General features: G+C 35.3%; 2 protein-coding genes across 8 annotated transcripts in view; one reads left to right on the plus strand and one right to left on the minus strand.

Moving 5' to 3' along the window:
- Positions 1–3,170, plus strand: part of SULF1 (sulfatase 1) — a 119,456-nt gene extending 116,286 nt beyond the window's left edge. For 2 of the 3 annotated variants that reach the window (XM_070747899.1, XM_070747902.1), the window contains one exon: positions 1,800–3,170. In XM_070747899.1, the coding sequence (XP_070604000.1) occupies positions 1,800–1,830 (31 nt within the window). In that variant the 3' untranslated portion in view covers positions 1,831–3,170. Of the gene's footprint in view, positions 1–462; positions 505–1,799 lie in introns of all 3 variants that reach the window. The other variant, XM_070747900.1, reaches the window with a different exon arrangement.
- A 3,998-nt stretch (positions 3,171–7,168) lies between these two features.
- SLCO5A1 (solute carrier organic anion transporter family member 5A1) overlaps positions 7,169–24,928 on the minus strand; it is a 36,581-nt gene continuing 18,821 nt past the window's right edge. For all 5 annotated transcript variants that reach the window (XM_070747907.1, XM_070747903.1, XM_070747904.1 and 2 more), the window contains exons 3-10: positions 23,383–23,515; positions 21,987–22,216; positions 20,133–20,297; positions 17,142–17,340; positions 14,779–14,938; positions 13,570–13,811; positions 12,917–12,981; positions 7,169–12,182 (exon numbers count right to left, since the gene is read on the minus strand). In XM_070747907.1, coding sequence (XP_070604008.1) covers positions 11,707–12,182; positions 12,917–12,981; positions 13,570–13,811; positions 14,779–14,938; positions 17,142–17,340; positions 20,133–20,297; positions 21,987–22,216; positions 23,383–23,515 — 1,670 coding nt within the window. In that variant the 3' untranslated portion in view covers positions 7,169–11,706. The remainder of the gene's footprint in view (positions 12,183–12,916; positions 12,982–13,569; positions 13,812–14,778; positions 14,939–17,141; positions 17,341–20,132; positions 20,298–21,986; positions 22,217–23,382; positions 23,516–24,928) is intronic.

The raw sequence follows: 24,928 nt of genomic DNA on the forward strand, positions 1-24,928 counted from the left end.
GCCGAGTCTTAACTATATAAGATTTGCTTCCTTTTTGATAGGAAAAGCATTTATTCACAGATTTTGAGATTCTTCAAGCATGCTAAAACCTTTCTTGGTGACTCCCCTGTATAGTCCATATGTGCATATAGTTTATATTTGCAATTAGTGTCTATAATAAGTCCTCATCAATCTCTAGTTTAGTGAGGTTATTTCCAGGAGCACCCAAATGAATCTAGCGTATTGGTAATGTTTCTATTGCTATAAGGATATTTATGTTAAATGCCTTTTGTTTTTCCATTGCCTCCATAAAATATTTCTTTTTGTAACCATTATGAATAACACAGAGATAAAAGAACTCTTGGTATCAATTATTTCTCACATGAGAACTTTCCTAAAATTTTCAAATGTCTTCTTTTGGTAGAAAAATACCTGTTATGTTTCTGTCTTAACCTGTTTTCCTCCATATATGTTCTAATATAGATCTCATTCTTGGCAGTCATTGTAGCGCAATCCATTTGAAAGGTACAGAACTATAGATAATGTGGTCATTCTTCTTTTTCTGGAGCTGGGCATCGATAGCTTTTCCAGTTTTGTGCCAGAGAGGTTGTACAGATTTAAAGCAAAGCTAGGTTAATATAGCTGAGAAATATTATGAAGGCAAGCAAGAATTAGCTTAACATTTTATTATATGTAAAGGTAAAACAATTTATAGACGTGTATAACAGCGCTTTCTCGTAAGTGATTCTTCGACAGCATTTAATTTTTTAAAAAGTTTATTTTTAAGTTAAAAAGAAAGTTAAGCCAATTCTTGCTTTGTCTAAATATATCTACATCTTCAGGGAAAAGAGAAATTCTCTATATGGCTTGGTCCCTAGGTATCTACAGGGCCACCAATCAGATTAAACTCATCTTAGAAGATCTCAACAGAAGCTCCTTGTGGTGCCCCAATTTCAGGGGGTACTATGGGAAAAAAAGCATTGTTCAACATATTCACCATATTTATTTACTGCTTATAAATTATTGTTTTTGTTATGAAGCACAGCATGCTTTGCTTAAATATATAACCATTAGACTATATTTGAGCATATTGTTACAAACCCCAGGTTTTGCAAAGATTTGGAAACATCAAATTAGAGGTACTCTCCAATGAAAGGAGCTTCCTTATGATCCCCAGGGGTTCAATAAGCCATGGAGAAATGAGTGTATCATAAAAGACTGTTCATACATATGCTTTTGCTATTTTGCAACTAAATGTCAATCACTATAACAGCAAGAAATCCATGTGAATGTTTCTGCAATGCTTTTCTTTTTGGGGGAAAGAATTTCTAAAGCAAATTCACTTTCATCATATTGAATGGGACCTGCTATGAACATATGCAAGAAACTTGCTTTCTGGTATTAACCCACTCATGTCACACTTGAGCTCCTTGCACAAAATATTGATTACGTATCCCCACCTAAAACAGCTGGTATTTTCTCATTGCATCCAGTATACTAAAATTCTGAAAAAGAGCATGTAAGGATTTTCCTCTTTGTGCTACTCAATTGAGAAGAAGGCAATTATTAAATATTGTGCAAAGATTAGGTTGATATTTAATTCAAATCACTGGTTCTTCAATGGGATCTATGAATCACTTTGAATCAACAATCAAGGTATTCTTGAATCAATTTGACGTGCCAAACAGAACTGATTTGATTTTCCAAATTAAATTACGATTTGAACCAAATCAATTTGAACCAGATTCGAACTAAACTACACATGATCGTTTTCCAATGTTACAAATATCACTGTTTTTGTTCCCTTTTTTCTTTAACAGAGGACACTTATGGCATGGATGGGAAGGCTAAACTCCCAAATTTTACAGAAAGCATCAGCTGCCAAGGACTGGAAGATTTGTACAGCGTGAATGAAAGTTTATACGAAGCCAGAAACAACTACAGCATTCATCCTGATGATTGGAGAAATTACTTGAAGGATGTAGATAGAATCTTTGCACTGCTGAACAGTTACTCTAAGCAAAATCAAAGAGCAGAGACTCCCACTGTTAATACGAGTGGAGACTTGGATGAATCATCCACATCATTTTCCTTGCTGGGAATGAGCTCTGCTGAAATAGATGAAGGTTCGAGTGGGTTGACCACCCTAGAGGCTCAATCTATCATGCCAACATATTATGGAGACTTGACCTTGAGCACAGTGGTGTCAAGCAAGGATGGCAGACTTGAATTAAGCAATGATATTCCTTCAAAAAGGAGTACAAATGGTCCCCAAGCCAAAACGTGGCTGAAGATTGAAGCGCCAGTTAATTCAGAAATGGATTTTAGTGGGAACGATTTGATAGAACTGGAGTCCAGACATAGCTTCATCTTGCAACCAATTAACATTATTCAGAAAGCCTCTATGACAGACAAAGATTTTGCACAGGGTATTTTTGAAGAGCAAGTCTACCTTCCCATTAATTCTGCTGGAAAAATAGTCAGCTGGCCTTTAAATACATTCGTTCCGCAACATAAAACTGAAACGTTGAGGAAAAGGGAAGGTTTCCAGAAATCTTCAGAGTTTCTGAATGAAGAAGGCAGTGCTTCAAATCCACTCCCCTCAAATTAGGTTGGGTTAGCAAGTTGGGTACTATTAATTATCTGGCAAATGGAACAACAAAGCAGGTATATTCCAGGAGTGTATATTTTACATACACATTTTGTCAATGTGGCTGCAGCTACTAAAATCAGAGAATTAAAAAGGCGTAATTGTGACTTTTTTTTTTAGCAGAGCTGTATTTTTAAAGTCTAAATGCACCTTCAAAGGAAATAAGTTTTTTTTCTGTTCTCATAACAAATATTCTTATCCCATGTTTGAGTAATTTTTATTAATTTGAACAATTGAAATTTCATGTTGTCAAAGTAAATTTACATGCCCTTTAGTAATCTTTGTGCCATAATCTTTATTAATCTGACTCATGTACATGTCCTTAGTTTTGCTAATGGAATGTAATTTACAAAACAATAAAAGAAGTTGATAGAAAATACATTATGTACATGGATTTTAAAAAGCAATTATTGGTATATTGAGCAAATGTTCGTGTTTGATTTAAAATCTTTATCTTCCAATCAATTCACAGTAACTTTTTTCTTAGATATAACAAACAGGAAACTTAACAGAAAGATATTAAAATGACTTCATTTTCCAATAGATAGAGATTAAATTGCTATTAAGATTTTTATTTTTTCAGGAAAGTTTGATTTCTACTTTGCAAAAGGTCTTAATGTATTTACAGCTGTTGTAGTCATTTTAGAATAAAATATAGTCCAAAGAATGGTCCTGTATACAAATATGCATCTTGGCACATTTGCAGAAGTGCAACACATGCCCCTTTTTAAACACAATGTAAGTTAAGACTGCAAATTGCATTCCCATGTCTGAATGTAGCCCTATGGAATACTGAATTGTAGGTATACTTTTTAAACAGCAATTGATATTATTTGCAGGGAATAATATGTGCAAAAGTACTTTTCCACTGTTCTCCAGAATCAAGGAAAGGAATGCTTTTCACAGAAACATCAGAGGAGTTTGCATACTGCTCAAAAAAATAAAGGGAACACTCAAGTAACACATCCTAGATCTTATTACCAAGGTATTCAAATTTATTTTCTCCTTTTTGCCATTTATATACAAACTTGCGATTGTTTGCTCCATTGTCAGACACAATTGTCTTGATATTTATGTATTAATTTTCAATTGTATGCTCCTTGTTGTATTATAGTTTATGTAACATTTACTTATTGAAGGTATTTCAATAATTTTCATGAAAAGCTTTGAATAGATTCTGTAAACATGAATATTTATCATTTACATGTCTCAAACTGAATGCTAGAACAAATTTATTTAAGGATGTGAATCATGCTATTTTTATATAGATTTTCATTAGATTACAAACTGTTTATGTAAGAATTTTCTGCAGTAATTTTATAGAACAATTCTGGCTTCAGGAAAGTCTAGAAGCTACAATTCTTGAAATAAAAAATGTTACTTTACCTGTTTTATAGAAATCAGTTAAGTCAAATTTCATAAAGTGTTAAATTATTTTAATTCAATCTATAAACTAATAAGAAATGTTTTATTATGTAATATTTTGTAGTTACTTGATTTAAAATAACTATCCAATCTCAGATACCAATCTCAGATACAAGTCGTAGACAGTTTGGTCTGGTGTGATGCTGTCAAGGTCTATAGGTCCTTTCGTCTCTGAGATTTGCAACAAATCTTCCCTTGAAGAAATAGGTAGCCCTTGTCTAAGCGACTCACCATATTAATAATAATTATTATTATTTATTATATTTGTATGCCGTCCGTCTCTGTAGACTCGGAGAATCCTCTTGGAGAAGAGCTCTGTGATAGATCGGAGGAATCAAGTGTCCTCGGGCCATCATAATGGTCGGTTGGGCCTATTGTAAACCGGCAGAGATGCCTTATTGAATCGCTTTAGTTATTATGGCCTGCATAGAGTCTGGAAAGGCAGAATTGTCATTACTGGATCAGAGGCCAGCGACTGAATGTGGTCTCTGGAGCATTCCTGGGTCTTGTTGAAGGAGCCAGAAGATGGTCCTCAGGGACTGCATGGTTAAAGGCTTGTTCCCAGAGGTGAGTTTCTGAATGGGATACAATATTGTCCAGTGAAGAGACATAAACGTCTCTTCAGGAGCCCTGGTCTGAAGAACCACCTGATGTCCATTCGGAACAATACCAGTTTCTGATGTGTGAACCTGCTTGATCTGCTGGCTGGTGGTCACCTTATCACAGAGTTTACTCAGAATCTTGTGGCGGCGAGACTTGAGGGGAATGGGGGGGAAGTCCTTCTGGATCCTCCTCCTTTCCTGCCACTCTTGTCTGCAGAGCTGGAAGCAGACTTGGAGGACTTGGATGCCATGGGCACATGTTAACACTAGCCTCAATGAAAAGCAAAGGATGAGATGGAGCTGCTGTGGCTGAAGAATGTAGGCTCGAAGCTAGAGCACTGGCTCTGCCAGCAATGACCCTGAGAACTGGTCAGATGGAGCCTCTGCTGTGCCCTTGTGTGGCATAGCCAGGAATGATAATGCATCCAGAAATGCTGTATCCATGCGGTGGCGTTGCTACAAGCCACCAAGGCACTCAGAATGAGCCACTTCCTGAGCATGCCCAACTGCTGTGCCCTTGTGGCAGTGTGGCTATAAACATCTAAAACACTCAGATCATGAAGCTCCCTTAGTATATGCAGCTACTGTGCCCTTGTGTTTGGCTTCACTCTCCCAGGACCAGATCAAACTGGAGCCCTGATTATGAGAAGTTGAGGGTGAATAAAACCTTTGTAGTGTTTTGGCAGGAGAGGCGCGAAACCACCATACTCCCTCTTGGTCAATAGGGAACTATCTCTGGAAAAAAGGGGCAAGAAACTCTCAGACCCCAGGCAGCTAAAAGGATAGAACTTTTAATCTGCAAGCCAAGCGGGGCAAACCGGAACAGTGTCCCTGATGGTTAGCACTTTGACAAGAAAGAGACAAAGTTAAAAAAAAATGGCTGCTTCAGGAGCAAGTACAAAATAGTGACCACAATGTCCATTTGGCAGCATGGGAAAGTGGATCAGTAGTAATTAGAGGTTTTAAGTAAAGTTCTCTGCTGTTGCTGATGGGACTGGCATAAAGATCTTCACTTGGCCCAGAGCTTATGTCTTGCAAGCTCTTTCATTTTTAGTCTCTGCAAAGAATGTTTTCCAAGTCCTAAGTCTTTCCAGGCTTTTCTTTTCATTACTCTAACTTACGCTGAATAAGTTTCTTTCCAGCCCTAACCAGGTGCTAACAATATTCCTAGTTCTTACCAGCTTGCAAGCTCTTTCACTGTTACTCTCTGTGAAGAATGTTTTCCAAGCTCTAAGTCTTTGCAGGGTTTTTTCCATTGCTCTACTTGCTTCGAATGTTTCTTTCCAGGTGCTTATGATATTCCCAGCTCTTACTGGCTTGCAAGTTCTTTCATTGTTACTCTCTCCAAATCAATTTTTAAAGCTCTAACCAAGGGATAAAATAATGTGCTGGAGCTGACCAGACTAAGGATTCTAGCCAGATGAATACCTGGTAAGCAGATTCTTTTCTCTATTTTCCTCCCCAAAAACTAAGGTGCGTTTTATACTCGAAAAATACTGTATATTACATTTATATCTTAAAATATCCTAAGTTCTTAGAAAAAGCTTGATGCATGTTAAAACCAGTATCAGCTAAAAAAGTGGCAGCTCTGATTTCATACTATTGAAACATACTAGATAGTGGATTTTTTTTTTTTGGTTGGGGGAGGTATCACAAAACAAAAAGACCTACAAATAGAAGTAGAAAGACTAATAAAGAAAATAAAAGTAATACCAATGGTAATAGACATATTGTACAATTCAAAAGTATCTGGAGCATCACTTGAAGATCAGAGGAATTGATAAAACTACTATTAGTCAATTGTAAAAGGTAGCTTTACTTGGAATAATTTCCATCCTGTGATATATACGTTTAACATCATGAAACATCAGACCATAAAAATGTCAAAGCCAGTCTAAACCTCTGGCTGAACATCATAATAGATACTTCAAGAAAAAAGGTGCACCTTTTGAACATGAAATCAGCAGCCTAAAAGTCTTCAAGAGTTTTTTTACTGTTAAACAGTAAAATAAAATCACACTCTACTCAACAGGTATAAAATTATTGTTCATAAATATCCATTGGATGTCACTACACCACCACATAACTTGCAGTAATAATGATAAATATTGGTGTAGAGATGGGATTCTTAAATTATAAATACTGTACTGCCTATGTCAACTAATATATTTAAAAATGTGAATTTTGGAGTTAAAATAATATAAAGTGAAAAGGACCTACATTAAAACTGGCATTAAATGTTACATTACAAATCATCAATAAATATAACTGATATTTTAAAACAAAGGCAATTTGACTCATACATAATGATGATTAGCTAATTATGAAAAACAGATGCAATTGAGCTGAGCAGCAACAATATACTAAAAGAGGTAGTAGCACTCTCCATATTCACTATATTTATTTCTGCAGCAAAACTATTTTGGATCAGAATGGATTCTTCTACTGTCCTGCTCCCCAAAAGGACATTTTAAGTTTGGAATAGTACAACAAAATGTGACATAAAACACTACAAAGTTAAGAAGTCGTTTTTATTTCAAAATGCCAAGTACTGAAGGTTCATTTGCAAACAGCTATTTACACATATTGTCCATAAAGTTTTACACAAGCTTGTACATAAGAGTTTGAAAACTGGTCTTTGTTCCACTGAGAGATAAATATTAGTTCAAATCTTCACTAAAAAAGAAAAGGAACAGTCCACAAATCCCCATTTTGTTTTACAGATGCAATATATAGTCTCCTGACTGACATACTTAAAAACATTTATCAAAACTAACATTTTAACTAGTCTACCCCTTGATTAATAATATTTTCCCTCTTCCAGGTATATTAGGTTAAAACAAAATACAATATACAACATACTGCTATTTTCCTGAAATCAATGAAAAAAAATATACAGTCTTGTCTATATATTAATGGGGGAGTGTGTGAAGTATAAAAAAGTAATGATTCAAAATTGCATATTTAAGAATATTAAGTTCAACCCTGGATTATTTTGGAACAGTATTTTTTAGATTCTTCAGCATACAGTGTATTTTTAATTACACATGGTTTTGGCTAACAATTCTGTTCTGAAAATTTATATTTTAAAGTTCAAAAATCAAGGACACAATTCTTTTGTCTTTGCCACCACAGTTCAATACTAACCAAATGACTGAGGGAGACAGTAATCTGGGAGTAATCAAGGGTTATCTATTGTACATTTTGTGCTGATTTAACAGGTACCAGTCTGAAACACTGGTCATTAATACCTGCAGAACAAAACCTTCCCTACTAAGCTGTTCCTCAGCTGCACCAAATTTTGATTCCTAGACTTCCAAGTCAGTATAGCTAAAAGTGAAACAATTAGCAACTTTGGCAGGACATCGAGACACACTATTCTCTGCCAGAAAACTGTTTCCAGATTGAACAGTTAAAGATTTCCAGGTGGCAAATGAGAGCCAATTCTTTCAGTTAAAATATCTAAACTAGTTCAAAGTTGTGCTGCTCCATAAATATTTGGTGGAGCAAATTGCAAATTTACCATTAAGCTGATAGTCCTGCAAGATAAGTACCTGAGCAGCTATTTGAAGTATTTTTCAGCCTCAGGAGGGAATTCTTTTATCCCATTAGCACCAGTTGGATCAGTTCAAAGCTGATCTATAGGGTCACTCATTTACCTTAGAGGACCAATGTACATTTTCTGGTATACTAACAATACTTTAAAAAAGACTTTGGGATGACAACACTCTCTAGGGCACTCTCCATTTTATGAGTACATTGCAGAAAAACCAGAACAGTACCAATGCTTAAATGACATAATGAACTGATATGTATATTAAGAAGCTCCATTCAAAAGTTTGCCAGAATACATGGTGAGCGCAAAACTAGGCCCACCTGTTTCCTATCTCCATAGGGTGGATACAGAAATCAAGTCTGAAAAGGAGCTATACTCATATTTGCTAAAATAGGAGTAGAGCTGTCAGTGCAAAATAAGACCTTACAATAAACTAAGGTACATTCAGAGAATTGTACTTCTATTTAAGCAAACATGAGCACTGGTCCACTTTGGGCCCAAATGGCTCTCTGTCCTCCTCCCTTTTGAGTTCTCTCTTTACCTTCTCTTGGTAGACTACAACTAGCCAACAAATTGGATAAACTATCTACTTCAAAATTTCAAGTATGCAATCAATACTGAATGAATAATTACATTTTTGAGGCAATGGTAGGTTTGCATAAATAATCTTAGTTCTATATTAATAAACATATATTAGTATTTATGGCAATCTACATCCATGTACATTATTTACACTATGAAGAAATTTAACACTTATTCTGGGATGGAACAAGGAGATAACAAAATTCTTCAGTTATAAGTTGAAGTATTACATTGGTGCATGCTCTCTAGTTTCTCTTCCACAGCTTAAAAAAATGTAACACCTAGATTAGGAAACAGAGCATGGCTAAACCTCCTGTTACTCTTTTAAGCTACTGCAGTGATATTGCTCGAAATGAAAATATATAGCCATGCACAGTGCTTGGAAGATGTATGGCTAAGAAAAGAGCAAATGGCCATTCAGCTACTGTAGCAAGCTACCTGTATACATGTTCTATTCATGGCATCGATTTTCCTCAGACTGCAATGACACACACAGGCCTAGTTCAGATAGGCTGATGCCTTCAAAAATGTAGAATACAATCTGATAAATATAAGGAGGTATCTCCTCACACCTCAATTTCCTCCATCAAATATTCCCTAACCTCATTTTTAAAAAATTCCCTACTTATAAGCATTTCATCTCATTGGAATCTTATATTCTCATTTCAACTTTTGGAAAGTCGTGCCTCTCAGAAGCCCTTTTTGAATTTACCCTGAACATCCAATTGGTCCTGCCTAGGGAACTGCTCTTCAATGCGTGACTTAAGAGATCCCTTTAGTCTCAGTATCAGACAAAAAGAATGTTAACAAAATATTTTAGATTCAAAAATAGCACGGTGCAATTGCATGAGACATAGGGCTTCCAAAACAGATCTGAACAAGGCTTTTGTGGCTTCATCAGGAAAATATCCGAGTATTGCCTATGAATCTCACTCTTTTAAAGTATATAAGCATAACTATGGAAAGCTAATTTGTATTTTTGATTTTAGCAATATGTAATCTTTTTTTTAAAGATTAAATAATTCTGGCAAGTGCAAAAAGCAGGAACTGTGGAATCTTTATTCTTTTTGCCATTTGTCTCTTCATAACCCCCCTCCTCCTCCAAGAAGAAAAAGAGGGTTAACTAAATGGGGGGAAAACTGTTAAAATGTATAATTCTGAACAGACAAATGGCAGGGTGGGAAATCTATAAGCATCCACTTACCTTGCAAATGTTCCACTCTAGCCAGTAGATCTTTTGCATTAAAAATCCCTAATGGCAGGATGAAAGAGTTGCACAACTGAGTATTACAGGTTGAGTTTCAGTCTCAGGTTCTCCAGATATTGGCATCTATAAACACACACCCTTTCCCCCCCCCCCCCCCAATGAAAAGGATGCCCAAGACAATTTCTATTGCTGACAAAGCTAAATAAATGTAGTAGACCCCCAATGGTGAAATATAAGTAGGTCTGTATAAGCCTTTAACATGAAATGGATTCTTAAGGCCTGTAATTCTCCCTCAAGAATCGGTAGGAACTTAAGAACAGACAACCTGGCAAAGCAATCATTTGACTGTGCAGCATATGCTCATAATGATATTTAGAGCATGATGAGGTATGTAAACAGCAATCTGGGCCCTGTGTCAGAACAAATAACTACACTACCAGCATACTAGAGCCGTGATGGCAAACCTATGGCCAGAAGTGGCATGCAGAGCCATCTCTCAGGACACTCCCTTCTGGGTTCCGGAGCCCTGACCAGCTGGTCAGGACACCCATGGGAGTGTAGGCAACCAGAATAGAAGCCGACTGGCACGCATGTGCATGCTGGGCAGCTGCTTTTCTGAGTTTTGGCACACACATGTGCACCACCCATCTGATCTTCTGATTTCTGGTGTACATGTGTGTGTGTGTGTGAAAACCAGCTTGCTGGTGCGTATACATGCGCCAGAAACCAGAAGATCATCTTCCCAGCACACACATGCGCTCCGGGCAGCTGCTCTTTCTGTTTCCAGCATGCATGTATGCATGCTCCCATTCTGGCACTCCATGCCAAAAAGATTAGCCAATACTAAAGATTAGTATTTGGCACTCCATGCCAAAAAGATTAGCCTGTACTAAAGTCATCTCAGTTTACTGCAGTATCAGTTAGTTTCTGTATGCACAGAAACAAAGGTAATCTTAAATTTGGATTTGGTGAATTCAATAAGAGTTCTGCAGCTGATTGTTCCTGCTTGCAAAAATATATAAATACAAACCAGTAAATTATTGATCAGTTTGTTATGCTTTAAGGTTATTACAAAATAGTACTGAAATCACTAATGAGTTATAAATTTGCAATTAAAATGAAAAGTACACTATTGTATTAAAATAAAACAAATTAGCAATAACTTATCCTGTTATTGATTTGTCTTAAGATTGTTTTATCTTTTAAAACAAAATGTTTAATTGGATATTTTACTACTTCAAATAGTCTTTTTCCCAAGTCAGGTGACTGAAATTTTTGATTTAAAAATACACAGAACTGAACAAATTATCCATGTTGCATAGCTAAGTTGTGCTTTGAAATAGAATTAAAAATACATATTTGTTCTCCCCTAGTTCAAGAATCATAGATCCTTTATCTTCACCAGTGGCATACATTTCTATCAGAACTGATTTTCACAGTAGAGACTCTATTAGCATTTGCCTGAACATGCAACTTGAATAGACATACCTAAAGGGCTTGCAAACCTACTTTAACATTCCAGTTCCTAAAACCAAGAAAGGCCTATCTAAGTTATTTGGAGGTAACCAGCCCTCAAATATGCCATGGCTCTATGCATTAAGCTGTTCTGGTTTATTATCAGTGGCAGATCTTATTAGGAAAAAGAAGGCACAGGCGTTTCAAAAGGCCCCATACTTAATATTTACAAATAAATAATAATCTGAAGTTACTGCAAGGGCCCCTCTATTTCAGAAGTGACTTCTTGTGAAGGCTTCTCAACTGATGTAGTTATTGCTTCTAATGCCAGGGGGCCAGGATAGGTTTGTGCTGTGTAATGCATTGTTGCTGTTAGATTGACATTGTTACCACGGTCATCTTGAGAGCTAAAAGTGGGGCAGGATCTAGTCCTTGCATAGTTTTGCTGAGCAACTTTGTTACACACCACTTCGCTCACAGTGGTGACCGAAGCATCTTCCCACATCTGCCTTTGCTGCTTCTCTTCTTTATCCTTAATGGTGTACCAAGCAAGGAAAATGAATAGGAAGCCAACAAATTTGAGACCAGCTGCCAGACCAAAGTACACAAAACGAAATGACGTCACATCATATTCCCAACATGACCCTTGAACATCACATTCCTGTTGCCATAGCATGCAGGTAGTATCAATGACGGCACCAAAATAAATTGGGGTGGGAATGTATGCTGTAATAAATAAGAAAAGTGAAGTCAATCAATTCCTATATCAAAACAGTTATTGGGGGATTTTTTTGAGAAAATAGAGAGTAAAGCTAAACCTATATTTCTATTTTTAAGCAATTTTGGCTAGGATATACATCACATCACATCACATACAAAAAGAATTGGGACAGAATTCTCATTAAGATGCTTATAAATTATTTAGAAATAATGAAGAGAATACTTAATTTTTAACTCTTTCCAATAGTACATTTTTATTTATTTTGAATTATAGCCAATTGAGTGCTAGATGTGTCTAATACTGGTTCATCACAGATAATTGTTGAGTTTTTAAGAATTCTGTGAACTAGTTAACAGAAGAGCAGAGCCATGATGCTTACGCACTGATCAACTGTTTGGAGACTCATGGAGTCGCGCAGCAGAGCAATGGAGTCAACAAAGCCTGACCATGAACCTGTTTCTTTTACAGAACCATATATTCAATTTTAGCTAACTATACTATTTAGTGTATGCAATCTATTACTGTATAAACAAATCAGGTTTACAGTGAAGGAAAATGTTAACAAGAACACGTAAGAATTCATGGTTAGGAAAGTAAACATTTATGGAGTCCTCCCTTTTATTACAATAGAGAAATATGAGAGGGGGAATGGTAATACGTAGCTTAAACCAGATCACATAATATTTCAATATAGTCAATGTAACCAACTGTGAGGCACTAGATCTGCCTTTGCACTTACCAAGAGTTCTTAATAAAACAAATTGCATGCCAAGGGCAAAAGGCCTCTCACCCTTTTCCACAGACCTACAAAAAGATATAATATATTTTAAAGTCTTAAACGGGGAAAATGGTAGGAATGACTACTTAACTGTTACTTGATATAACTCTTCTCCTTAGCCATATCCCAGGAGAGTGACCCAATGCTAGTCACCAACCATGCAGGAGCCCGGTGTTCAGTAGAATCAAAATCAGAAGTTCAGAGAAACAAAAACTTTATCCACTTTATCCAAGTGAGTAGTTTTCCTTATATTTCTGATGACAAGTAGATTCAATCAAATCTAGATTGACAAGTAGATTTATTTTCTAAGTAAATTGCCTTCCCATTCTCCTTAGCATCCTACAACCTATCCAATAACAAATACCTCTCAGACACAACAATTACCCTCTCTCACTTCTACAATTCTAAAACATTGTGATTCATATGTTGATTATGTATCATCAATGAAAAGATGAGCGAAGTCAAACTTTGTAAATCCATCTATCTCTAGAAGCAATGTAATTAATCATCAGAAAAGTAAAGATAAATTATGTATTGTGGGAGATGACAGAGAAACTCAATTATAATAAAGCATGCTATGCTAATAAACAGGAATGATCCAGGTAACTTCTCACCTGAGTGTAACTATGATTGCTGATGGTTGGGCACATGCTGTGATAAGTGTTACTATGAAGAGAAAAATGAGGAAAGGGATGAGTGTGTTGCAAGTTCTATCACACTTTCCTGATACAGCATAGCCGTTCTCATTGAGATATGTTTTGACGATCACCACTCTTAGCTGACTACGCTGTCCAACTGTGGGTGGTGTAATAACTTGTCGGCTTTGGACACAGGCACAATCTGTGTAATTTCTTATCTGTAAAAGATTTAAAAAGTGTAAAACAATCATTATTCCTTATTTTTATTTTTATCTTTATTTTATCAAGAATGCTTGCATCTGGTACATGTGCTTAATGTATGACTCTTAAGTAAAGCACAATACATCCAGAAACAGTTACAGCAGATAAGAAATATTCTTCATCTGAAGGCAAAATATTCCATACAGAAAAAATTGTAACACTATTTCAAAATATCTGAATTGAGTGTTTTAAAAGGAAGATATAAGAAAGGCCTTCCTGGTCTAAAGTTATAGTGTTGTTGTTGTTGTTTTGCAAATAGCAAGCTAAACGCTTAATTAATTAAATCCAAAATTTTACAAATTGCTAATTACCTAGCTAATTGCTAATTGATGAAGTTCACAGAAACAAGAAAAATGTATATATGAAAGGGGAGACAGTATCAAAATTCTATGTTGAAGATTCCTGGATTGGCTTTAGGATAAAGCCAAATAGATAAAACCAAAGGTTAGGGGCACCACAATACCCCTTCCTCTGAATCATTGTAAAAATACAAATCTTTGCATTACTGGGCAGGTGGCATTGGCTAGAGGTGGCACCATCTGTCAATGTGGCCTGGGGATCCCAGCCCACAGACTGAAATGCTTAGACAAATAATTAGGCTTTAAATGATTATAAAGAACAAGGAGGAAGAGAGCACAAACATAAAGATCTCTACAGATTAGATAATTCCCAAGATGGTTTGTGTTCCTTTTATTCATACAGGATAGGGATCCTCCATAACTATAGAGTCACAAAAAAATTGATGAAATATTTCATTCCTTCCAATGGAAAAACAGGCATTTTACTACAATGTTACTATCCAGACTTTTAAGAAAACAACTTGGTGATTTTACAATACTGAAAATAGTATTTCTCTTTGGTGCATACATTGTTTTTCTAACAGCAACAAAAGTTATCACTTTGATTGCTTGTAGGCATACTCACTCCTGTGCTATAATTTCCACTGCTAATGCAACCAGCAAGACAAGGATTAAAATATGTGATCCCATCTGATCCACACACAGGTTTGTATTCATGGATTTTGCAGCCACAATTAACATTACAACTTCCAGTCAGATTCCTATGTGCCATGGTGAGAGTAGGTCTAAAAAAAGAAGAAGATGGTGTCTGGGTGGGTTATATATATTCATTGCAGAAGATAAATTGATGCCAACAGATACAAACTCTAAGAAATATATTTTCCAATATCATATAAAAATACAAATCAAGCTATAATTTTTAGCCAGACAGATCCACACATGTGATGCTAGAGAAACATCAGTGTTTCTTGCACTAAATCCCCAAACCATCATTCCTGCAGCTTCTAGAATTTTATCTAGCCACATTATAATTTTTAGGTTTTTTTAAAACTAATAAAGTAGGAAGTACATAAAAACTATAATGTTAACTTAGATGGGTCAAGCAATCCTTCTAAAAGGGAATCAGTCTGGTGGGATGGTGAAACTCCCAGTCACCTCAATTGTTATTGTGGAAAAATAGGAGAAGGGAGCATTAATAAAGCTTTTCACCTTGAGTTGTATATGAAAAACAGGGATAGGATAAACACCTTTAAAACTGAAGTGGGGATGGAGCACTCTAATCCCTTGAAAAAAAAGATCCTGGCTCCTTCTATATGTATATGATGCATCCTAATCACTTGGATGCTTTGTTTGTATACAGTCCTGTCCTTTTCCTGACCATTAAATTCAGCCCTGATCATCATGATTTCACAGCCCTTCACTAAATACAAAAGGTAAACTCTAGACATCTTGTCTGCTGCTTATTGGAAGATCTCTATCATGCTTTCTACATTTTGTTTTGATACATTAAATGAATACTAGTATTTTATTCAAATAATAATAATAATGCATTAACTTACATCTACAACTTGATGCTTCCATTATTTTGAATTGTAATTCCCATCATCCACAACTGGCACAATTCCAACACAATTGAATAACTAGTTGGGGAAGGTTACCAGTATGTAAAAACTTTTCTAAATCCATTTTATGTTTCAAAATTCCTGCAATACTTTTTTTTAAAATTAGCTGAAAATGGTATTTCTAGCTAAATGACACCAAATGTCAGGAATACTAAGAATCATTACAAAAACTCCCACCAAGAACAGAGAAAACAGGCTAGAATTTCATACCTTATTCTATGGATGTTTGAATTTTTTTAAAAAAGTATTTTACAATTATTTTTATATGAGGTGCCATGGCCTATATTCTCATTTATACATCTGTGATTGATTGATTGATTGACTGATTGATTGACTGATTGTTTATTATTCATTCATTCATTCAATTTCTATGCCGCCCTTTTCCTCACTCAGGGCGGCTTACAACATATTAGAAATCTAAATAAAATTACATTCTAAAAGTCCCCATTGTTAAAAATTAGACAAACAGATTCGTACTTCATACATTCATTCAATGGGTGGGGCAAGATATCAAAGTATCAATGGCCCCAAGCCTGCTGGCAGAGGTGGGTCTTTAGAGCTTTATGGAAAGCAGAGAGAGTGGGGGGGTAGTGATGCTACCACTAAGTTAAAAGTAAATGTAAAATGTGTTTCACTCCCTTGATTATTTTGCCTGGCCTTTCATGCACAAATTCTAGTTCTATAATAATATTTCTGAGATACAGCAGAAACTGAGAACCTGTGTATCTCCAGATTTTGCTGGCCCACAAATCCGCATCTCACTGTTCGTCTATTTTCCCTCTTGGCCACAGATTTTCAACCCATGAGACATAATGATCAAACTATACACAATATTTAACGTTTAATGCTAAATCATAGGAAATATTTCATTACTGTTCTCATATTAGGTTGCGCTAACTAGCATCATCAGCAATGTTTTACCAGTGTCAATGAGAAATTGGGAATAATTTTGCCATAGTATGCAATTACTTTGAACATACAATGGAAAATCTCATTTGCCATTTCACTTCCAATTCATTCTCTTTGAAGAATCCAAATATAAAACCAACGTAAGTAGCATTATAAAATTGACTACCAAAGAACAAGGATCCTAAATAGTTACATGTTTGTCAAACTTATTTTTTTTAATGTACACTGAGAGCATATACACCAAGACAAATTCTTGTACATCCAATCACATTTGACCAATAAAATTCTATTCTATTTTAATCCATGATTATACAATATGTTTCTTTGTTACTTACTTATTAAAGCACTTTTAAATTATTTAATGTTCTTATGAAAAAGATACTGCCTTTTATACAGCACAAAAAGGCTGGCTTTGACGCAAAGCATAAATTATTTAGAAAGCTCAAAATATATTTACCCTGTGGTATATGGTATATTTATACCTCCTAGATTAATACTTTCACATCCAACTATGAAGAGTGTTGAAAAACATAACATAGATACTCCACTGCAAATCATTGCTAGCTTTGCAGATTCTCTTGCACCAAGTTTCAGCTTTTTTATAATGTAACCTCCTAAGACAATACCAACGCCAGCACTTGGAACAATAATCACACCTGGTTAAAGAAAAAGAAGAAGAGGAAAGTTAAAACATTTGTTGTATTAAAATGTATAGTATGGAAATACCTTTTCTATAAGAGAACTATGCCAAATCTCTACAATTTTTATATTAACAATATTTATAACCCTACCCTGAAGATGTCATTTTGTCATTTGTTTGGTTAGCCAAGAGTTGTTTAGTGCTAAATAATTAGAAAATAAATAATCACAACTATAGTGGAATGACTTAAGAAGCAGGGGAGCTTTTTTTTAAAAAAACCACTATACAACAAAAATGAAGAGGTTCAAAATTGTAGCAATGTTAACTTAGAATAGAAACTGGAAATAAAAATCTCAGAGGTTAAGAGTTGCACTGAAATTACACATTAGAATTAAGATACAGTGCCATTGCTTATTATTGGAAATATATTAAGACCATTTAAAATGCAATAATCCACTATTGAAATGAGTCCCTTTATCTTAACTAAGTTGGCAATGGCATGTGATGATAGGTATTTATGAATTCAGAACTGGACGACCAGGTATTCCTTGACTTACAACCAGGCACGTTAGTGACTATTTGAAATTATGATAGGTTCACCATCACTGTTCTAGGACTATGACAATAGAATATTTACTAGTTATATATGAATCCTGTTTTTAGAATGGAAGGCCTAGAAATCAAAAATCTACTATTTATAACCAGACTAAAACCAAGCTGAACTTTTAGTAAAGTTTTAAAATATCTTATCAAAATTATGTAATTAATAATATGTATGAACTGCAAAACAAAGCTTCCTAAAAATAGCACTCAATTATGCTGTTCCTTGCTCAAAAGAAAATTCCAAATAAAGCACATGTTTAATCACTGCATAAAGCACCCTAAAGCAAAACCAGTTTTCAGTGAGCAGATTCCTGCTTCCTCCTTTGATCTGTCAAAATTCCTCATATTTTTAAAAAATCCCTTTCTGATGGCTTTTCCTACATGTAACTATAATCCTTATTATCTTTTGTATAGAATAAGCAGAATTCACTTATTGGCAAATATACATAGGATTGGCTTTGAAAACCTGTGTTAATTAGGCTGTGCGTCTTCATATATTTTAACACACTAACATATGTTTTCACTGGTGTGGCTTGTGACCTCTTAATACCGGTATCTGAACATATTACAGAGCAAATCAGAAGGCTTCAAATTACCATGATCATCTTAGAAAAAAAGTGTTACGTTTTCTCTCCAATTTCTTTTTTCCATTATAACTGAATATAAATGTCTGTTATTGTTTAAGAACAAATTCTGCAGTCCGATTTTACTCTCTTATATAAAAGTAAACCTAACAATTTCCAAACTTCTGTTTATGCATTTTTAATCAATAAATTATATAAGTCCATTTGATGTTTTAAAAAAGCTACACACATTTGAAAAAATCATACTGTTGGTATTATACTGTATTAATATCATTCAGAACTACCATTAAGAATCAGCAAACTTATTTAATGTCAAGTGTACTGAACCGCTACCACAAACCAAGAAATGACAGATTATTTCTGTACATAAAACCAAAATGCCTTTAGAAAATTTAGGTTCCATGATACAACTCCATAATCAGATTATTTTAAAAAAGATTCATATTAAACGTTATGGGTTGTAAGAACTAAAAAGCTTATTTTTTTAATCAGAACAGTTATTTCATGATTTAAATTATCTAAGTGGTCCAAAAAACACATGAAATTACTTATTAAAATATTACTGACAATTCTACTAAATTTCTTTGTTAATAAACATTAAATTTATCTTTGTGACGATTGACTAGTAGTTTTGCCAAGAAGTAATCTTCATGAATCTTTCTTATTTATTTATGTAAATCAAATTATTGGCTGTTAAAAACAGTTCGGCAAGTCCACATGGGATATATCTGGAACATTTTGATACTGACATATTTAACTGCTTAACTATTTAACTTAATGTTATTCTATTCCAATACATGTATGCATTTTAAGCTTTGTGGCTTTTTAAGCTTCTTGGCTGAAAATAGGACAAGGATACAGCATATGATTTGCTACTACATGATGACAAATATTGAAAACCTCCAACTGAAAGGCTACATCATACTAAACAGTATGGACAGCTTCAGTTGCCACTGCACCAGATATCGGATTAGCTGTTGCTAAAATAGATTTCTAGTCTCAGCCAGTTTGGCAACACTTACTTATTTTGTGTACTGCCATAATCATCAAGGACAATTACAATAAAAACATCCTAAAGTATACTCAAAATATTGTTTAAATATACAGTAAATATTCTAAGTAAGAACATTTTTACAAACCAGAGCAATAAAATATTATGATTATGTAGAGGGATGATTCATACAAGTACATTTTAGGGATAAATAAAATCCATGCAGCATTGCAAAGAGAATGATTAAAAAAACATAAATTTTAATTTTTAGTATAAAAGCGAACATTGCGAACATTTAAAGAATGTTAGTAATGCCAGAAATGTTTCCCTTGATGAAAAGCACAGATCAGCTATTTGTTAGTGTTAATACTGTGGGTTGATCAAAAAGGCTGTTTGGTGGAAAACCAAACATCATAGTGCCACAAATCCTATGTTGCCAGTCCACGTGGTATCAAATTGTCGGAGAGGATGGCATAGAAATCCAATAAATAAATAAATAAATAAATCATACATAAAGCAATAAGTGTGAGGCAGAGAATTAAGAACAGAATCATGATTATTTTCCATTAACTTTCTTTTTTAATCTGAGAAAAATAATCCTTAAAAGATTTATTTACAGAAATATCTTACCAGTGTAGATGCTGGCATTGGAAGCTGGGATGCCAAACTGTGACTCAATGAACTTGGGAATAAAGGTAATAAAAGCAGTAACAATGGCACATTCAGCTGTGTATGACAAACTCACAAAAAGGAATGTCATGTTGCTTAAGATCCTGAAAGCTGCTCTTGGAAGTTCTATAAAAAAGACAAAAAGCAATAAAAGAAGGACACCTAAATGTTGTCCAGAATGGGTGGGAGACAAAGAACAATCAAGGTATCACTTAGTGAGTAGCAGCCTTCTCAAGTCATGAAAATGTTCACTGGATGCAAAAAACAATTGCCCTCTGGTGTGTTTTCTCAAAGCATTTGGTAAGATAGCATGTATTCCATAGTCATAAAGTTCGGGATTTAATAGCTTTCCCACTGAAAAAGATCAGATAGCAGATAATGGCAAATGTCACTGGTAAAGAAAGTTGCTACCAGAAACATTTACTAAATGAGTCAATTCTGGACTAAGCCTAAAGATATATTTTCTGTGCCCTAGTGTATGTACAACCAAATTTGGAGGGGGGGGCGCGCGCATGCTCCTCTTTCCCCACATCTTGTCTTTAGTGGTGCTACTGGAGTGCATAATGACTGCGTGGTCAGAGATAGCTGCCGCCTGCCTCACCACATGGATCTGCTCAGCCCTTTGATGCCTTTGAGTGCAGTTTATGACACTAGTTCAATGCTTCCCCCCTCTCTCTTTTTCTCTCTCTCCCTTCCTCACTTGGCCTCCGAGCAGGCTCAGGTGTGACGGGTCAGCGCTGATGCCGATAAATGGCTGTGCTTGGGCTCCAGTCAGATGAGGGAAGGTTAATTAGGTGCCGTGAAGCATCACAGTGGCTACCGAATTCCAGCTGGTAGCCCGGGGGTTCAAAGCAGCGGAGGTTGTTTCCTGGGGGGCAACGTCTCTCCTCCCATCCGATAACCTGGAAATGGGTGGTTTGTGAGATGGCCGGGAGGAGTGGAAGACGGGGGCAATGCTCCTAGTTCTTCCAATAGTGCTGGCTGATTATGCCAGTCTCTCTTTTCCAGAAGCTATACCAAATGCATCCACAGGAATTTTAAAGTCATGGGAAGCTGGGAAGGGCAAAAATGCAATGCGTGGGGGGGTTGGGAGGCAAAAAAATGGGCCCTGTTTCATGAAAATGGGCCTGTTTTTCACAAAATTTAGAGGCCTGCAGAGTGGGCACTGGGAAGGGCAAAAACATCCATGAGGGGTTTGGGAGGTGAGAAATGGGCCAATTTTCCCCACAAATGGGAAATATAGCCCCCAAATGGCTATATTCAGCATATAAGATGCGCCAACATTTCCTCCCTCGGAGGGGGGGGAGGGACTGTGTCTTTTAGTCAAAAAGTAATGTATATGTTTTATACTTCTATATGATGAACACAGATATTTCTATATTTGGGGGAGAGGGATCAAAGTGCAAAGCAAAAGGGAAAAATGTATTTTAATAATTCCCACAAAGGCAGTATAGCTCTTGACATGGAAAAAGTTTATTGTTAATTGAGGACAATGTATCCTTTGCCAAATGTATCCTTAGCCCAGCATCCTTAGCCAAAATCTATTTTTCATAATGCTGATAACGCCAGAAAAATAATAGATATCTTGATAAAGGCTGCCCAATTAGGCTTGGAGGAGCTCAATACTGGTTTTTTTTCAGTGAAAGAGTTTACCCTGCAACTCATGTAGAACCAATTGAAATAAAGTCTTCTACTTTAATGCTACTTCTAAATAAATCAAAATATTTTTGAATCAGTTTTCAACAAGAAATAACAATTCTATGATTTTAAATTTCATCTTAATCTCATTTTTTTTTCAAACAGGAAATTCTTTACCTTTAACATTTTTTCCAAAGCCCATTGATGTAGGAATTTCCGGGTGTACCTCATTTTTGCAATTCCCTTTTTCCTTTACAATATCATCATCATCATCATCACCTGAAACATCGTCAGAACACATCTTTTTTTTCTTTTTCTTGTGTCGAGGTGGGAGTTTTTTGGGAAAAGCAAACATTGGAAGTATAACAAGAAGCATCACACTAGCACAAATGAGGAATCCACTCCACCTAAAATCAGAAATAGAAATGACATTAACAAACAGGCTGTCTATAAGCACACATATATGAGCTGTCTATAAGCATACATATATGAGCCATGATGGTGCAGTGGTTAGAATGCACTACTGCAGGCTACTTCTGTTGACTGCCAGCTGCCAGAGATTGGTAAAATGAGGACCCAGATTGTTCGGGGCAATATGCTGACTCTGTAAATTGCTTAAGAGACTGTTGTAAAACATTGTGAAGCAGTATATAAGTCTAAGTGGTATTGCTAGATATGCACAAACTTGAACCCTCTATAACAGGAAGCAGAAATTTACACTTGGTGTTAGTGTTTGTTCCATAAAACAATTACCATATAAGTGATTTGAATATCACAAAAGCTGCATCCATATAGATGATCCTTGCTTAATGACCAGTTGCATAACAACCATCCAAAGTTACAAGGAACATTCTATTCCATTCCATCCCATCCCACTCCACTCCAAACTACTCTATTCATCTTACTATAATGTTGGCAATGTTGACAAATGTGCCAGAAACTTGCACACACAAGTAGAAACATGTACAGTACATTTAAAAAAATGCCAGGTGGGAAAGTAGTAAATCAACTCCATCATCATCATCATTATTATTATTGTTATTTTTTATAGGGTAACTATTTTAGTTTAAATATTCCCAAAATATAGAAATAGAATTGTAAGTAAATGGTTGTAAAGTTAGCAGCATTTGAACAATCTATACCAGTGTTTTTCAACGTGTGCCACGGCATGGTCAGGTGTGCTGTGGAGAAATTAAACATGGGTCCCCAAACTGCCATTCCCGCCAGGATATTCTTTTGTGTTCATTGAAACAGGCCCAGGTTTCACACTAAGTGTGTATAAATACATTTAGAAACTATATTACTAACTATATGTATAATATGTACTGTGTTAGAGATCATTTTGTTTGGTGGTGTGCCCCAGAATTTTGTAAATATAAAAAATGTGCCGTGGCTCAAAAAAGGTTGAAAATCACTGATCTATACATCTGTTTTTGGCTACAGCTATTCAAAACAAAGCCTACAGAATCAAAGAATATATAACCAGATGTTCAATATTCCTAATCAAATGATGATCAAATGTTAAACATTATTGCTATCTTGCACATAAAACCCCCACATGGTTGCAACTTACCAGTTACCAATGAACCGTGGGTCACTTTGGTCAATTTGAACAGTACTTGTAGGATGTACGTAAAATCCAATAAGAACTCCTCCTAATAAATATCCTGCTGCAGGACCAAGAGCTCCCATTACATACATGATAGCTATAAAAGAGGAAAGAAAATATTTAATAATGTATATAATTGCTATTAATATATCTTATTAATGAATTTTATTGACAAGATAGAATGATTATCAAGTCGCATAATGAATATGGCCAGGGGCGGATTCCCATTTCCTCCGCTACCAGTGTTGCGCACGCAGCTTAGCTTCTCTTGTGTGCATGCGAACCCCAACATGTTTCTGCTTCTGTGCATGCGCAGGAAGCAAAATCTCACGAGGAGACACGCGCGCGAGAGATTTCAGCTATTTTTTTGCTTCTGCGCATGCGTAGAAGCAAAAAAATCGCCAAAATCTCACAGGCGCGTGCATCCTCTCACAAGGTTTTGCTTCCTGCACATGTCCAGAAGCAAAAACATGCTGGGATGGGCACAGACAAAACAGAAGCTGTGCACGCAGCACAACTTTCGCTACTGGAGCGCCGTCCTCATCCGTACCGGTAGCAACCCAATACTGAACACTGAAGTACAGGTGTGCATGTTTGAGTGAGTAAATCTATGTTTCAGGTTCTGATGGGACATGTTATTGGAGAATATTTTAAATACTGTACTAATCTTTTTCTGTTTTATAGTACATTCTCCATCTTATACTTTCTTGTAATATCAAGAGAACAGTATCATATTAACAAGAATTTACATAATTTACAGATTTCAAGTTAACCAGATTTCAAGCATCATAATTTCAGAAATAAATAATATATTGACAACAGGAATATTATTATTCATATACATAATAAATTAAATCCAGGACTAATTGGCACATTTTAATTAATAGATAAATTGTGATTGACTAAGATACAAATTCCAAATTCAAATAAATTTACAAATTTAATAGCCATTGATGAAGTACAGTAATTATTTATCTACAATAAATATATTAGCTGTCGGTTAGGATATGATGGTATGTCTACGGAGAGGGGTGGCATACAAATCTAATAAATAAATAAAATAAATAAATAAATGTTAGATTTTAATTGTGCTTTTATATGGATTAACCCAGAATAACAATCCAGTCTTACACATGCTTTTGGGGAAATGGGCACAGAGGTGAAAAAAATTATAATTTTCAGCCTACATTGTGGCATAGGTTATACAACTTAAAAGACATGAAAAATTAACAGAATTGAGGAAAATAATTGATAAAATTAGATATTTTCCAGACAGTTAATACAATTAAAAATTCATGAAGCGAAAATAAGTTTTAAAACCATTTATGTCAGGATTCAGACGTTCACTTAAATAATATATAGCTCCACTTTAAATCTGCCACACATAACACTGCAATGTGCAGCAGCTGTTAGTCAAACAGACATTATGTAACAAAGTGGTAAATAGAAATATTGTATAGTACAAATAAAAATAACAGATGCTGTCTCCATTTCTTTCTGTATGAAAATT

Source organism: Erythrolamprus reginae, chromosome 3, assembly GCF_031021105.1.
Source record: "Erythrolamprus reginae isolate rEryReg1 chromosome 3, rEryReg1.hap1, whole genome shotgun sequence".
Classification (NCBI taxonomy): domain Eukaryota; kingdom Metazoa; phylum Chordata; class Lepidosauria; order Squamata; family Dipsadidae; genus Erythrolamprus; species Erythrolamprus reginae.